The 15,070-nt window shown below is 42.7% G+C and overlaps 1 protein-coding gene across 1 annotated transcript; it reads right to left on the minus strand.

The window, feature by feature from the left end:
* Nucleotides 1-4,970: 4,970 nt before the first annotated feature.
* Nucleotides 4,971-12,089, minus strand: LOC126284986 (trypsin delta-like). The gene is made up of 2 exons (XM_049984276.1): nt 11,710-12,089; nt 4,971-5,465 (listed from the first exon to the last, which is right to left on the minus strand). The coding sequence occupies exons 1-2, from the start codon at nt 12,073-12,075 to the stop codon at nt 5,067-5,069; spliced, it is 765 nt and encodes a 254-aa protein (XP_049840233.1). The 5' UTR covers nt 12,076-12,089; the 3' UTR covers nt 4,971-5,066.
* Nucleotides 12,090-15,070: the final 2,981 nt, after the last annotated feature.

Below are 15,070 nucleotides of genomic sequence, written 5' to 3' on the forward strand. Positions count from 1 at the left end.
GACACTGATAAACAAATTGAGAATTTGCTTGCACTGTCACTCTTGCACGAAGCATCGATCTGCTCCCCAATTGCGCCTTAGCAACGTGTTCATATTGATTTTGCAGGTCCTTTCTGAGACACCCGCTGGTTGATAGTTATTGATGCATACAGCAACTTTCCTTTTGTCGTCCCTATGTCTTCTACTACATCTACGAGTACTGTTCGGACTTTGACGTCTATTTGTTGCACTGAGGACCTTTCTGAACTTACTGACAATGGCCCCCAGATCGTGTCCTCAGAGTTTGAGCCGTTCCGTGCTGCTAACGGCATTCGCCATCTGACCTCAGCCCCGTTCCACACCAGTCGAACGACGAGGCTGAACGCTTTGTGCGTATGATTAAGTCGCAGATGAGCAAGTTGCGCGCCACGCACTCTAGCGAGCGCGCGCTCTGGACTTTCCTGGCTTCCTATCACTCTCAGCAGCGCAGCACCCGTTCCCCAGCGGAATTGTTACACGATCGCGCCCATTCGCCGCTCCTGCAGCTATTGCATCCACTGCCGCTTGCTCCCGCTGCTTCGCCTCGCTCTGGCTTGGCGCCGCTTGATTTGGTGTTCTATTGCGTTTTATCTGGCAGTCAGCGTTGGGAGCAGGGGTGCATTCTTCACCAGCTTGGCCGCACCTTATTTCTCATTTCTGATCCCTCCGGCACTGTCAAGCGACTCTAGAACCAGATTTTTTGGTGCCGTCCTCGGTTTTCTGCCGCTGGTTGTTTTCCGGCAGAATTGGAGGCTTTGCAGCTTCCGCCGCCTCAGCCCATGACCCCACCGACGGCGCCTCCGCCGCTCGCGCCTTGACGGGCCAGCCTGCCGTCATCGCCGCTGCCAGTTCGGTCACCCGCCCCGGATGGGCGCCTCTCGCCGCCGCCAAGGCTCCACACCCGGCCGCCGCCGCCACCGCCGCCGTGTTCCTCGGCGGACGTGTCCTTAGCGCTAGGATTTCACCCGGAACAAGTCCCGCCCATTCACCCCCCTCCACGCCTATCCATAGTGTAAGGCACTCCCCTGAACAGATTCCAGTTCCACAAACTGGAAGCTACATCAAAGTTATCGTCACAGTCCAACACATGTTACACTGTGATGAGATTCAGTAACGATAAGAAGTTTAAGTTTTTCTGGATAGCAATACAATATGAATGTGCATTATTAAAGAAATAAAAGTATTTATAGAGAATTGAAAGCATCGCCAACAACAGAAAACAAAAAATAACGTGATGTTATGTAAGGGCAAGAAGGACAAATTTTCATTAAGTAATTGACTTACTATATTACGGTTATTTGAGGGAAACAGCACAGCAAACATACAGTGCGTAAACAATGGTCTTGAATCTGTGATGTCGGTAGTAAAGCCACGGATGCAGTCGACTAACTCTGTTGTCTAAAATCAACGTTATATAGACATAAGTGAAAGTCATTTTGTTTATGTAGGCCCTCATAGTAGCTCACGATTAAAGAATATAAGAATCCCGTAAAGTAGAAATGCCTAATGAAAGCAGTAAGATATTTGATTATATGCCATATTTCGTTAGTATTTGCGTGGGTAATGAGTGAATTTTAACTTGTAAATTCTTCCAATGCCATACCGGCGCATTATAAACGAGGTTATAAAGAATTGTGGCTGTTTCTGTGTGATTAGTGTCCTATATGCTGTTGCAAACGTCTCAGGAAAATAATCTGTCGTTATTCTTTTGTCCTGTCTGTTTTTAACCAAAATATTTATTAATTTCCTAAATGTCATTCAAACCACTTTAAAAAAATAGTAATAATGTGTCTATTTGTCACATAGCAGTTATGGAGGAAATAAATGTTGCAGTGTTTCATGGCTGTAAAATATCCTTCATGCTGTGCTAGTTCTTCTTCCATCCCTAAAATATTTCAGTAAAACTATTCAATGAATAACACGCAAAAACAGCTTGGATCAATCTAGGAAGAACAAAGTAATTTTGATGCCATCTGGAAGTATAGTGAACACTGGTTCTTCAATCACATATACTGTCTCAGTTCTGAAACTTAAGTGTCAAGTATACTGTGGTTCCTCTTTCTCCAAGCAAATTATTCTTTGAGGGTAGGCTTTTCTTGTTGTAGCTTTGGGTGTTTTTTTCACATAGAAGTATGTTTCTTCACAGGCTATTCATCTGAATACGCACTTCTCGTATTTAAGGAATTCACTCGTAAATTTTCTCTTGTTTGGTGTGGTTCAAATGGTTCAAATGGCTCTGAGCACTATGGACTTAACTGCTGTGGTCATCAGTCCCCTAGAACTTAGAACTACTTAAACCTAACTAACCTAAGGACATCACACACACCCATGCCCGAGGCAGCATTCGAACCTGCGACCGTAGCGGTCGCGCGGTTCCAGACTGACGCACCTACAACCGCTCGGCTACTCCGGCCGACCTTGCTGTGGAAGTACCTGGCACAGCTGAGACCAATTGTGCATATTTTTTGTAACGTATCTTTTAACTACCTGGGAAAATTTAAGACCTAGCAAGATATTAATTTAATATTCACTCCAAGTGCAGCCGAAAGCGGTAAACCACGTGGGTCAACTAAAACGATGCCCAGGCGCCTAACAAAGACCGGGAAAACCGGGGGTGAATGGGTGGGACTTGTTCCGGGTGAAATCCTAGCGCTAACTATTCCTCTCGGCGGTGGCAGAACCGATGGACGCTGCGGCTGACCTCACGCCACCGTCATCGCCGCCGGCGCCCATGGAGGTCGTTGCTCCGCCTCATCATCCGAGCATACCCAGTGGCTGTGCGCGGCCTGGGCAGGTTTTCCACGGGGCGTTTTCCTCACCCCATCGCGAACAACTCGGCGACGCGGGTGGACAGCGCGCCCCATCAGCTCCACTGTCCACCCCCTCAGCTGCGCCGCCCCTGGGTCTCACCACCCGCCATCGGAAGCCATACTCAACGACGGTGCGTCGTTTCAGGGGGAAGGATGTGGTATCGATAGCTAGGATGTCACAGCATAGTTGCCAGTTGACTTTGCACTACGACAGACAACGACGAACGCGCCCTCTAGCAGGCGCAGTTCAGCTCTACGACTCAGCCCATTTGATGAAGAGCAGATGGCCGGGACACTTCGCTCCAGCTTTGCTCTACATACGAGTGGTCTCAGCATCGCACCTCATTGCAAGTTATGTGACATGTAGGAACTTCTTTTTTGCACCAGTAAACCACTTTCGTTTACGTGCAGTACTGGCGTATTTTTCCTGCTCCTACTCCTAACTACGCGCTGCCTTCCAGACGGGATACAAAGCGAAGTCCACGCATTTACGTTCTAAGATGAATAAATGCGTTTCACTATAATTCTTTTTATCCAGGCCACGTAGGATGATTGCACTCAAATTTACGTGCCTCTGTCCCGTTCGTATGTTCGCATACATTTGCGTGTGTACAAGCGTAACTATATTTAACACTCACTTCCTATACAGTATTAACTCTTTTTTTCTTTTTTGACCACTTATTTGCGAATGTACGTGCCCTCTTATTTGATGTAGTCAGATGGACGTGTTCTTTAATAGCATTATATGCAATCCAGAATGAGATTTTCACTCTACAGCGGAGTGTGCGCTGATATGAAACTTCCTGGCAGATTAAAACTGTGTGCCCGACCGAGACTCGAACTCGGGACCTTCGCCTTTCGCGGGCAAGTGCTCTACCATCTGAGCTACAGAAGCACGATTCACGTCCGGTGCTCACAGCTTTACTTCTGCCAGTATCTCGCCTCCTACCTTCCACACTTTACAGAAGATCTCCTGCGAACCTTTCAGAACTACCACTCCTGAAAGCCAGGAAGTTTCATATCAGCGCACACTACGCTGCAGAGTGAAAATCTCATTCTGGAAACGTCCCCCAGGCTGTGGCTAAGCCATCTCTCCGCAGTATCCTTTCTTTCATGAGTGCTAGTTCTGCAAGGTTCGCAGGAGAGCTTCTGTAAAGTTTGCAAGGTAGGAGACGAGATACTGGTAGAAGTATAGCTGTGAGCATCGCTCATGACTCGTGCTTCGGTAGCTCAGATGGTAGAGCACTTGGCCGCGAAAGGCAAAGGTCCCGAGTTCGAGTCTCGGTCGGGCACACAGTTTTAATCTTCCAGGAAGTTTCATCGTTTGTAATATTCAGTGGCTTTGTTTCCACAATTGATGTCTGCCTGTGTCGCAACAGCGCTTCACGCGAAATATTTATTACGCGACATCCACAATAACGTTTATTTCAAAATTTCGACAACCGAGTGAATAAATATTTTTCTAACAATAACAATAAAAAAACATAATAAAGTATGAGGACTCGTTACAACATTCTGTGATGGCTGTAGGGCCAGAACCGGCTCAGTAGTCTGATAAATAGTTGCAACTCTACATAACACAAGGCAGTTCGCCTGCCAGAGTTCTCGAGTGATTTACTACGGTTATTTGTTTCTTTCGACGACAAGTATATCAATTAAATGTCGGCACACTCGACCAGGTTGATGTTCCTCCTCATCTGACTTTTAGTTTTATTTCTATAAGGCTTACTGATGAACATGAGATACGACATGGAGGATGAGTCATGCCTGGGTTTCTCATATCGTAGTGCCCCTCTGCACAAATGTCGAGATTGGCGCTCTAATGGAGTTTCCTCTATCAACCTGTCAGAAACTTTCACAAACGCATACTTACACACGCGGGAAACTGAAAGATTAGCTACTTACTCACGTTAATGCTTGTATTCAGTTGCCGCACAACACAAAACAAAGAATACCTCAGCACTATTAACGTGCAGGAAGATTAATTTATTTCCAGTTCATTTTTTAACGTGTAGATAAAGAAGATTTCCACAGACGATTGTCTGTAATTCGTACCTCTTCAGTCGGCAATACTTCCTTCGGAACGAAAGAAATACGATAAAATAAAATAAAAGAAACATCAAAATGCTTACGTTGCACAGATTCTTTATTTCACAGGGTAAAGAATTGCATACTAGCATTTTGTTTGCGTTACATATACCAGTGATGGAACACAGGACAGTAGAGACCCAAGAGTCCTTAGACTCCAGATGCAGATCGGATCCAGGAACGCAGGTTGCCGACGTTGGAGAAGACACCGGGGGTGGCCTCGCACACTGTACTGCCCCAGGAGACGATGCCCACCTGGGTGCTTCCGCTGACCAGCGGACCACCAGAGTCTCCGCTGCAGACGCTCTTTCCGGCCTGGCCGGCGCACACCATGCGGTCCGTCACAGTGTTGATGTTGGCGAAGGTGTTCCTGCATGTGTTGCGGTCCAAGATGCTGATGTCCACCTTGAGCAGACTGTTGGCGGAAGGTCCATCGGTGTACGTGGCTCCCCACCCAGTCACCGTCACGGCGAGACCACCTGGTGGGTCGTAGTTGTCACTGGCGAGGCCCACTGCCTGTGCGTTCGAACCCAGCAGGGATCCGGACACCTGAAAATCATAAAAAAGCAATGCACATGTGCTACATCGAGGCGAGGTGCCACCTGTTACTTAACGTGTGGGAACTATATATGAGTGTGTCAAAATACCATCATCAGTGTACTGAGACATTCTGTCAGGAGACGGCATTTCACAGTAGGGGAAGGAGGGTTAATCGCTATCTCAGCGCAAAGTTAATCCAGGACGCAGTTACCATATATGAGTGTAATCATTAACTGTTTCATAGATACACTGTCCCTCTTCAAAAGTTAGAGAATATCTAAGGAGTAATGTTCAGTGTTCAGGGTTATGCAATCATCATCGTCAGTATTTTTCTCAACGACAGGTGTTCAAATGAGCTCTCCTTGCACCTCTCAGTTGTTACCCTCTTCGCTTTCTCATAATTGTATTCTATTCTGGTACTATCCACCACCTTGTACCTTCGGCATCCTATTCTCCTTCTATTCATCGTTTCTTCCATAAAATCTATCAGTAAACTATCTTTCCTCAGCAAAGCCCACGACAAGTTTATGAAGGACATCATATTCGTCGCTGAAGGAGAATTGCAAAAGTGGCTCTGAGCAGTATGGGCCTTCACATCAATGGGCATCAGTCCCGTAGAACTTAGAACTACTCAAACCTGACTAAGCTAAGGACATCACACAACACCCATCATCATCAGGCAGAGAATATCCCTGACCCCGCCGGGAATCGAACCCGGGAACTCGGTCGCGGGAAGCGAGAACGCTACCGCACGACCACGAGCGGTGGACTTCATGACTGCAGATTCGGTCTCTGGCGTTTCATAAGTGGTACTGCAAATTATTTTGCTTCATCATCATGTCAGTCTTTTCATCCTGCGGCATTATACACTATTTATTTATAAAACCTGACATTTCATTAAGCAAAATCGTTCGTAGTACTACTTGAAGATGGCCCAAAGCCCGAAACTGCAATAGTGAAATAAATAATTTCTACAGTCAACGGCGAATATGACGTCATATAAAAGAATTGTACATTACTACGAAGCACGATCATGAGAAGTTATCCCATAGGCAATTGTTTCATCTTCCTATTATCCTAAAAAAAAAATTCTCTCTTCCTACATTCTCAGTTCTCACTTTGTCTACTCATTTTATCCTTTCCATCTTCATCCAACTTTCTCTTTCCTCCGTGTCCATGTCTTAGCTCTTTACAATGCCATGCTCCTTATAAAGCATTTCGTTAGTAACTTCTTCAGTTCCGTCCATACACCCGCCTAGAAGCCTGTTGTTTAAATTTTTGCTTAGCAACGGCTGTGTGCGTTTTCGATTCATTAATGACTCGGATGCCTATTGTGATTGTGACTTCCTCATATTTGAAAGCGCTAACTTGGTCTATGCGTTCCTATTATATCTTTTTAGATCTTATTCCTCCTGCACTTATCACCATACATTTTGTCTTCTTTTTTCTTAATCCTCATACCGAATTCTTCACAGGTGTTTATTCAATGTCTTTCATATTCCGATTATAGTGCTTTCGCTGTCTGCCAATAACACCTCATCATCCTCAAATTGAATACATTATATCCTCCCACCACCAACCTACACCCCTTTTTTTGTCTTAAACACTTCTGAATAGTAAGAACAATATAAATGTTAAACAGTATTGTGGAGAAAACAGTATTGTGGAGATACAGCAGGCTTGCATCACTCACATTCAAATCATGCGTTAGCATGTCATTTCATTTCCAGTCTTTACTCGTATTTCCTGTTGCAGGTAAATATTCTTAATCTGTCATCTACCCCTACAGTCGACTCTCCCTTCCACAGAATGTACACCATGTGGCAGTTAGTCTATTTCATATATCTTATTACATACACAATTTAACTATTTCACGTCTCTACTCTCTCTGCTCCTTAACAACTCTGCTAGTAATCCACGAATTCCACTCCCTTCTTCATATCTCTTCAAGAACTTTTACTTTCTCTTCCTTTCTCCTTTTCTGTGGCTCTCGTCTTCTCTTCTACTTCAGTAGGACAGGATATAACAAGAGCGATCAATGGCAACAAAAAAATCTAGTTAACCTGGGCTGTAAAATGTATACATTAAGATCAGTTTTGAATTATTTCCGGAGGAGGTAGTATGCGCGAAAACATGAAAAAAGTCTCTGGTAAATATTGGCACTAAAATGCATCCTTTAAGGGTCGTAATACCAAGGGAGTAGTGTACTTTATTCCTAACTTTCGAAAATATTGTTATTTACTCGTGTACTTCCTATTTTAAATTTTTGAAAAATTTTTTGCTGATTTTAACTATTTCTTATACTGCATTTAAAAACTGTTCATTATTTTTCTGTTAAACTTAAACCAAAAGTTAAAGTTTAGGTATCGGATGTGAGTATTCGGATCAAATGTCATATTCATATGTATTTTCACGTTCAGTGGCCTTCTAATACTTATGTATACCTTTAAGTAGTATTTTATGAATGAACGTCAGCGACAGTTAACCAAATTTGTATGTTTAAATTTTTTGTAGTAGTCATAAAAAACCTCTCCCCACGATGTACACGCTACAGAAAACACATTTGTATTCCTAAGATTGCGCTACTGGATATTTCCAGGCTCTGGACGCTACTTACGTACATGTACAACTTTACACATTTAAAAAAGAACGATTTTAATAAAAGTTAATAATACCTAACGAAATTAGGCTCCCTTCACTACCGACCCTGGAAGGTCGAGTTATGGAAAATACGGTGGTATTGATAGGACTAAGAGCGATGAGCTCTTGTACATTAGAGAAGATGTGTTCCACAGTAGCGAACATGCAGAAGTGCTCATAGCTCGTAAGGTATACAATTTAGAGCTTATGTTATCTGAATGCTCCCACGACAAGAGTACGACGACGCATATGTGATTTTTTTTAAGCCACATATATAGCGCTTTATCAGAAATTATAATGAGTTTATACCACAGCTGAACAAAAAATAACGTGTACAAGAATAGGTATTCTGGAAGTGTTCAATAAATTCGAAAGTAAAATAATGCCAACAGATCTAATTAAAAATACTGCTTCTTAGTAAATTCACTCATTCAGTACTAATACTGGAACTAGAAAGGAAGATGACAGACAGACGGCCGATACACTGTATTGGTCTTCCGGACTGTTTTTCGACGGAAGATCGAAATATGTCTATTACCACCCAATACTGAAGAGGTATCCGGAGGTCACGAGGATCCAGTGAGATGCTGTAGACATTATGTAAAAGAACATGTTCTCCTTCCAGCAACAGTTTATCCTAGATAGTGCTATTATCGAAGGCACATTGCTATTAAGAATAGTACAAGTGATTCCCGTTACCACAAAGGTTCGGCATAAAGATGCACGCAGTTCAGGGTCCATATCGACGATGACTGTGTTGTGCAGATTTGTGGAATATACGTTATGCTTAAGGGTTATTACCTTTTTGGAGAAAGAAAGCTACTATGATCGGCACTGATAGCTAAAATGTTGTAGAAACAACGGTGCTCAGGTGGATGCAGCCTGTTCAACCTTTCATTGTTTTTAATGAACTTGATATGGCCATATCAGGAAGACTGCAGGAAATTGCAGAGGATCGACAGCTCATTCTTCAACTAGCAATACAGACAGAAACTTGTTAGTCTTCCGACTGGTTGGATGTGCCCCCCCCCCTCCCCCCCACAATTTTTTCCCATGCGCCAACCTCTTCATCTCAGAGTAGCAATTGTAACCTACGTACTCAATTATTTATTGGATGTATTCCATCCTCTGCCATCTTCTACAGCTTGTACCCTCTATTGGTCTCTCTACTACCATGGAAGTTATTCGCAAATTTTTTACCAAAGTCTTATTATCCTGTCCCGTGTTGGTGTCAATGAATTCCAAGTATTCCTTTCCTCGCCGATTCTGGGGAGAACATCCTCATTCCATACTTGATTAGCTCATCTAATTTTCCACATTCTTCTGTAGCACCACATCTCAAATGCTTTGATTCTCCTCTGCTCCCGTTTACCCACAGTCCATGTTTCACTACCATACAACGATGTGCTCCAGACGTACATTCTCTGAAACTTCATCCTCTGATTAACGCCTATGTTTGATACTAGCAGACTCTTCTTCGCCTGAATGCTCTTATCTTCGCTTCCTTATTTGATCTTAAGTCATGCTAAGCTGTTTCACATTGTGATTCTGCTGCTGGATTCACTCTCTCTTACCTCATGTTTCTTCTTCTCTCACGCCATTAGAAAAGTGCTCCCCCTTAGAGTGACCTTCAGTGCACTCTTTCGACACACCCACTCACTCCTCTGGATTTAACAGTAGAATTCCTATTTCACGTTTATTATTACCATCCTTGCTTTCAATTTCAGCGAAGGTTGTTTTGACTTTTCAGAATGTTGAATCAGCTCTTCAGACAATCTTTTCTTTTTCGATTTCTTCACATTTTTCAATCAGCCATTTCTCCTTTGCTTCCCTAAACTCCATTTTGCTTTCTTTCTTAACTCACTTATGTTCCTGTGTTTCTCAATTGCCCTGACAATTTTTATACTCCCTTCCTCATCAATCAAATGAAGTATTTCTACATTATCGATAGTTTTTTCCTAAGTTACGTTTCTTGCACTTTTGTGTTACTTTCCAACATCTATGATTGCCCTTTATACATGTCCATTCCTCTTGAACTAAACTGCCTACTGAGCTATTCATCTTAGTGTCTATATCCTCAGAGAACTTCAAGCGTATCTCTTTTATCCTTAGTACTTCCGTATCCTACCGCCTGGTTACTTATCATATTTCACCATACCCTTCCTCATTACTAAACTGTCATCTGAGTCTGTATCTACTACTGTGTATGCTTGGAGTCCGATATAGGAGCCACTGCCTGATCATGAAGTAATCTAACTGAAAGTAGCATTCACTATTATTAGCTGAAAATTATTGCCCAACTCAGGTAACCGTTCTCGTCCTAATTACAACTACCAAGATCACATATTTCCATAAAAGTTTATCCTACTCCTTCCCTTATAGCGGGATTCCCACAATCAGTGTCCTCTAGTACGCTGTACTAGAAACCGTAAGGTGGCATGTGGAGTGAAGTATAAAAGTAGATGTAGTGACTCCAATTATAGATACGTCGCTTAAAAAGAAAGTAGCGGTTAAAATATTGAGACAGACTTAGAGGTTCTGATGAACTCATCATTTAGTAAGTCTAACTTTGTTTTTCTGCTGCTTCCGTAACTACATATACAGACAACTTGCTTAACGTACGTTATTTTCTCGAGGCCCCATTCCAAAAATAGTATTCAAAGTTTAGTGGAGACTAGAAAATTCAGTGCAACAGAGTACTTGAGAAAGGGGGCGATGTATTGAACCGTTGCCTTTTCCGAAGACAACTTATCGCTTTCACTCATTTACTTTGTGGAAACCAGAAATAAAGTACCTCTGATTCACCCAATGGAAAACTGAACACCTTTCGTCCAGAATGCACTAACTTTCAATCAAATCTGAGGTAAATTGTTCCAGTCGTAGTGACAAAACAAAATATTCATCACCATTGACAAGTAAGGAGAAGTGCTGGCTGTAGTGATGAGCCGGCCGCGGTGGTCTCGCGGTTCTAGGCGCTCTGTCCGGAACCGCGGGACTGCTACGGTCGCAGGTTCGAATCCTGCCTCAGACATGGATGTGTGTGATGTCCTTAGGTTAGTTAGGTTTAAGTAGTTCTAAGTTCTAGGGGACTCATGACCACAGATGTTAAGTCCCATAGTGCTCAGAGCCATTTGAACCATTTTGTAGTGATGAAAAATTCCTGATGACCAAAGTGCTGAGTCATACCCCAGTCCTCTTTTAAGAACTCGCTGATGCAGAGTATATGTGTCAAGAGATTTTCGGGAGCACCCATTTAATATGCAAGAGCAGGACTCTCTAAAAATGCACTAGCTCTTCACTGCGTGCTACTATCTGACCACTGTCACCAATCGGGGGGGGGGGGGGCTGAAGTTCCGTGACATGTACATGGTCCTCATATTTGCAAAAACGCTAGCGCGACGGGCTATCTTGTTGATGTACAATGCTTCAATAGGGGAAGGAAATGATAACACGCGATCTAGTGTAAACTATGAAAACAAGAACAATTTTTACGATAAATGTGGCGGCATCATGTTGTACACCAAAGAGAGAGGACCTGCCAACATCTTCACTCAGGTTATCTAGACAATGTTCAGATGTTGTATTAAATCTAATTGAGGCATTTACCACGCACCTGGACAACTGCAACATCGTAGTCCACGGTATTTTCGTTGTACGATGCGTGCATGTAGCCAGAGCTGGCGCTTCTGACGAAACCGCCGCTTCCACGGGTTGAGGTGCCGGCCCGGAAGCTGATCAGAGAGAGGCTCATGCCGTCCACACAGTGAGCAGCCGTCAGCGCCCAGTTGGAACTGATGATGGATGCACCACAGATGTGCGAACCGCCGTACTGGAAAGACAGTTGCCACGGGTAGTTGGCTATGTTGGCAGAGGATCCTCCAATGATGCGGCCATTGCCCTTGCTCCACAGCCTGGCCGGAGTGGGCAGAGCTAGAGCAGAGCTCAGCAGGCACACGAGGAAGATGGCCAGGCGCTGCATTGTGGAAGCTGTGTCTGCCAGGGCGTCCGTCCTCGCCCTTTATATACCATTAAAACTGCAGACGTAGATGGGGTCGGCGAACGTCATATCTCGTTTCCGCTGCATCGTGATCTTGATAACGGCCAAAATAATTACATGTGACTTATTAAGTGTGTGTGTGTTCTCACAACTGTGATCTTACTATTCCATGACGCACAGCGGAAGTGATATAACTTTTATCTATTTCTTGAGTCTTTGATATGAACATATATTACGACGGCGATTCTACGTTTTACTTGATTTGTACTAGTAGCAACGTAACGGTAATTTGTTTCCAGTCCACTAAGTGTGTAAAAAATGTCTATTAAAAGAGTACATAACCATGCCACATAAATTCAGTTACCATATAAGCAAAGTCACATTCAGCAAGAAGTTCTTAACAATTAAACCACAGCACTGTATCTTTCGTTGCTTCAGTATAGTGTCATTGGACTTATTAGCAATACATGTTTCATGTAACTGAATGTGGTGTGAATTTTGTGGTGATACTTAACAAACACGATTCTGCCAAATTTCAAGCGTACATAGATGTCCATTAAATATCATCCATATTGTTTTCATAAATAGCATAAATTATAGAAATTGCTCCTTGGCTTACAGTTTGCATCTGAATTTAATGTGGATGATTCTAGCTATGAAGACAATATACTTACACCAATCTGCAAACGAATATTTATTATTAGTAGTAAACGATTGTGTAAACACACGTGACTTCTTACAAACAAATAATTCTGAACTTTTAAAACGGATACAGGGATTAGTGAACACAGGGTTGTCGATACGAGACTGAATGTTTTAACTCCCAAAATCTCCATAACTAAAGGAAAAGTATACCAATCCAAAAAATCAGATAAGTAAACATTCACTTGACGCCCTCCTGAGAGACAATCTCAACTCTTTCCAAATTAACAATGTAGGTGTAGACGATATAAGGCTTAAATTCAAAGAAATAGTATCGACAGCAATGGAGAGAATACATTTACAAACGACGGAACTGATCCCCCTTGGTGCATAAAACTGGTCCGAACACTGTTGTAGAATCTCCAAAATTGGCGATCTTCTACAGAAGCACAAAAAAGATAACGCTGACTTCAATGGGAGATGCTTATAATAGTTTCCACAATGAAACTTTGTCTCAAAGCTTGGCAGGAAAACCAAAAAGATTCTGGTCGTATGTTAAGTATGCTGGCTGCAGGACAAAGTCAATGCCTTCTCTGTGCGATAGCAATAAAATACTGTCGGCGACAGTGCGACCAAAGCGGAAGCCTTTTGATGCTCCTTCACTAAAGAAGACGAAGTACGTATTCCGGTGTTAGAATCAAGAACAGCTGCCAACAAGAATAATGTAGAAGTAAATATCCTCGGAGTAGTGAAGAAACTTGAACCACTAAATAAAATCCAGTCTTCTGGTCCAAACTGTACACCAATTAGGTTCCTTTCCGAATATGCTGATGCATTACGTCTATACTTAACTTATACAACAGCTCTCTCGACGAAAGATCCGTATCCAATGACCGGAAAGTTGCACAGGTCACGTCAATATTCAAGAAAGGTGGTAAAGAAAGGTAGTAGGAGTAATCCACTAAATTAAAGGCTGATATCATTAACATCGATATACAGCAGGAGTATGGAATATTATCAATTACCTCGATGAGAACAATCTGTTGTCAACACGGATTTAGAAAAAAAATTCTTCTGAAACAAATCTAGCTCTTCACTCACCCGAAGTGTTGAATGCTATTGACAAGGAATTTCAGATTGTTTTCGTGGTTATAGATTTCAGAAGACATTTGACACTGTATCACATATGCTGCTTGTAATGAAATTGTGTGTCTATGGAATGTCGTCTCAGGTACATGACTAGTTTCGTTATTCCCTGCCAGAGACGTCACAATTCGTAGTAACTGACGGAAAGTCGCCCAGTAAAACAAAAGTGACTTCTGGCGCTCCCGAAGATAGCGATATAGGCCCTCTGCTGTTCCTTAAGTAAATAAACGCTTTAGGAGACAATCAGAGCAGCAGTCTCAGGTTGCTCGCATATGATTCTATCGTATATCGTGTACTAAAGTAATCAGAAGATCAAAACAAATTGCAGAACGCTTTAAAAATGATATGTGTATAGTGTGATAATTGGCAATTGGCCCTCGGCAATGAGAAGTGTTAGGTTCACCACATGGTGGGGAGGGAGGAGCGGTCACGACAAACCAATTAAATCTAAATGCCGTAAATTCAGTCAAATATCTAGAAATTACGTTTATGGCAGAACTTAAATTGGTAAGAACGGATTGAGAATATTGTGGGGAAGGCTAACCAAAGACTGAACTTTATTAGCAGAACAGAGTATGCAGAAGATCTGCTAAATTGTCTGCCTACACAACGCTTGTCCGTAATTTTTTGAAGTACAGCTGCGAGGTGTGGCATTCTTAACAGATAGGATTAAAGGAGAACATCGAGAAAGTTCAAAGAAATGTGGTGCGTTTTGCACTATCGAGAAATAGGGGAGACAGTGTCACCGACATGCTACAGGATTTGGGGTGGATATCATTAAAAAAAAGTCGTTTTCCGCTGCGGCGGGAAACTTCAACCTCCAACTTTCTCCTCCGAAAGCGAAAATATTTTGTTGATACTGACCTACATAGGGAGAAACTATCGTTGTAATAAAATAAGGGAAACCAGAACCCGCTCTTCCAGATTGAAATAAGAGAGAATTGATGTATATGTGGTTATATGAACCCTCTGCCAGGCACTTATGTGTGAATTGCGGAATATTCAGGTAGATGCAAATGTAGATGTGGGATGTATGTATCTTGCAACGGTATATGCTGCTATTTAGGCAGGACACATTTACTGTACGAAATCAGTTTCAGTACATAACGAAGTAAAGTTTCTTTGATGTCGAATACAGCTTTAATTCCAAATAAAACTTTGATCATTTTCCGGTAGATGCTCGCTCTGG

This window comes from Schistocerca gregaria, chromosome 8, assembly GCF_023897955.1.
Source record: "Schistocerca gregaria isolate iqSchGreg1 chromosome 8, iqSchGreg1.2, whole genome shotgun sequence".
NCBI lineage: Eukaryota > Metazoa > Arthropoda > Insecta > Orthoptera > Acrididae > Schistocerca > Schistocerca gregaria.

Excerpts from the sequence above, each read along its gene's own strand:
- LOC126284986 (XM_049984276.1), bottom strand. The coding sequence starts at position 12,075 with ATGCAGCGCCTGGCCATCTTCCTCGTGTGCCTGCTGAGCTCTGCTCTA. Across the intron at positions 5,466-11,709 it reads ACGATGTTGCAGTTGTCCAG|GTGTCCGGATCCCTGCTGGG; the intron begins GTGCGTGGTAAA and ends TATGATTTTCAG.